The following is a 2,253-nucleotide window of genomic DNA, read 5'->3' as shown; positions in this document are numbered from 1 at the left end:
CCCACATGCTGCAGAGCAATGAAGACCCAGCGCAGCCAAAATAAAAATGAGAAAATAAATATTTTTTAAAAAATTTAAAGAAGGAATAAATGCTTCTCAATTTGTTGCCTGACTCAGGTCAGTTTCCAGAACCCTGAAGTGGTTGTTGGTAGCAGTTTTGTCTAATTCTATCCTGGTTTCTATGAAAAGGCAGCTACCACCCCCCAGTACCCCCTCCCCTCCAAGCTCACTGTTCTGCACAAATTCACTTAGAAGTGAGCTGTGTACAGGGTTCCGCCCAGGTCACAACAGACTCCCTTCTGCCTCCTCCACTGTTCACACCTCTGGTCTCAGAGAGATTCTGAGGCCGTGGCAGTGGCGTCAATGCTCGAGAATATACAAAGAGGAGAAAAAATTAAGGGAAGGGAAACTCTGTTCATTGCACTTAGTAAGGTACTAAAGCAGACTCCTGTGGTTCAGCAATATTAAAAGGAGTTTTAGGTATAATTTTCAATTCTGCTTATAAACCTAAGAGCTTGTGCTTGCAACCCTGCCTTAGCTAAAAGTACAGAATCATTAAGAGACTTCTATAGCAACTGGACCTTGCTCTGTCCCCCAAGCATGTGATCTGAGGACCGCTGACCCAGTCCAGGCACTGTTGAGCCCACAGGACCGTCTTTTGTGGCACTGAGGCTGGGGCCTGGGACGCGGGACTCTTTCCCGCAGTGCTTGCACCTGGACAAACGTCTCCTTGAGCAACAAAATCCAAAGACACTATAAGGCTCTACAAACAACTGCATGCATGCACAGTTGGAGCAAATTACCGACAAGAAGATACAAAGGTGTCAGGAGCAAGAACAGGGTACTGTGCGTGCCCCTGCCCTGGACACCCCCACAGGGGTGGCAGGCCGCCTAAGCCCCCTCCAGCCTGACCCCTGGACGGACCTCCACCCTCATCCCACATAAGCAACCAGCTCATCCCCACCTCGGGGAGTGAGAAGGTGAAACTGTTACTTGTTTTTGCTCCCTCCTGTAGCCATCGGAGCCCCAGTAAAGCCTTGCCTGAATGTCTTGACTAGCCCTTGGTGGTGGTGTTGAGTTGCTAAGTCGTGTCTGACCCTTGCGACCCCATGGACTGTAGCCCGCCAGGCTCCTCTGTCCATGGGATTCTCCAGGCAAGGATACTGGAGTGGGTTTCCATTCCTACTTCAGGGGATCTTCCCAACCCAGCGATGTAACCCACGTCTCCTGCATCTCCTGCCTGGGTAGGAGGATTCTTTACCATTAGCGTCACCTGGGCAGCCCAGAGGTTCTTTTTCACAAGAGGATAAAACTCCTTCACACGCAGCAAACTTTATTCACCTGGGCAGCCCAGAGGTTCTTTTTCACAAGAGGATAAAACTCCTTCACACACAGCAAACTTTATCTTCAAGCCAGGTCTGTCGGTTCTCAGCACGAGGGCGCATCTGCTTCTTCCCCAAACACAGCAAGTGACAGGGACACACGGTCAGCCCGAGTGGCCAGCGAGCTTTATTTGGCTTCCTTCCTGCTGCCGGAGGAGCCGTGTGCGCCTGGCAAGGGTCCGCGCTGGCCTCCCTGGGGGGGCGCCAGGTGCCTGTGGGCCTGATGCCGGCCCCATGGCCTGTCCGGTCCTGGGTGCTGGGCGGGGGGCAGGGGGTGTTCTCCTCGGGCAGGAGGCAGAAGCATGAGGGCAGCAGCCTCCTGGGAGCCCCTGTCAATGCCTGGCTCCACACGGAGGCAGCAACCCAGCCAGGGGAGGGTGCCGGGGCCTCACACCCAGCACGCGTGGGGCTGGAGCGTCGGCCTGATGCCGGCGGCCAGGGCGCGTGGCGTGGGGCTCTCCGCGGTGCAGCTCACGGGCAGGCCCTGTGCAGCCAGGGCTTGGGCTGTGGTGGGGCCGATGGCCACGAACTGCAGGGAGAAGATAGAGGGGTCTCAGTGGAGCCGCAGGCCTCGGTGGGGGGTTGGAGGGGAAGCAGCGGGGCTGGGTGCAGGGCCCGTCAGGACATCCTGTTAGGACGACGTCTGGAATCGGTCAGGACCTCCGTGGTGGGAGCACAGAACAAAGCCTGGAAACGGGCTCTCTGTGAGGCAGGGGCAGCAGCCGGGCCCCCCATGGAGGCAGAGCAGTCCAGACCGGGGCCCGGAGCCAGGGGGTCAGGTTCAAACGCAGCTCCACAGGACAGTGGCCTCAGGGTGACCTACCCTCTGCGGGCCTCCGTCCCCACCTCCATGAAGCAGAAAGGTTAACAG

The 2,253-nt window shown here is 56.7% G+C and overlaps 1 protein-coding gene across 3 annotated transcripts in view; it reads right to left on the bottom strand.

The window, feature by feature from the left end:
- Positions 1-1,292: 1,292 nt before the first annotated feature.
- The window catches only part of UROS (uroporphyrinogen III synthase), a 25,905-nt gene continuing 24,944 nt past the window's right edge, over positions 1,293-2,253 (bottom strand). For all 3 annotated transcript variants that reach the window (XM_010859158.1, XM_010859160.1, XM_010859159.1), the window contains exon 10: positions 1,293-1,911. In XM_010859158.1, the coding sequence (XP_010857460.1) occupies positions 1,771-1,911 (141 nt within the window). In that variant the 3' untranslated portion in view covers positions 1,293-1,770. The remainder of the gene's footprint in view (positions 1,912-2,253) is intronic.

This window comes from Bison bison, unplaced genomic scaffold (assembly GCF_000754665.1).
Source record: "Bison bison bison isolate TAMUID 2011002044 unplaced genomic scaffold, Bison_UMD1.0 scf7180017864456, whole genome shotgun sequence".
Classification (NCBI taxonomy): Eukaryota; Metazoa; Chordata; class Mammalia; order Artiodactyla; family Bovidae; genus Bison; species Bison bison.
This window is presented reverse-complemented; position numbering and strand designations above follow the sequence as displayed.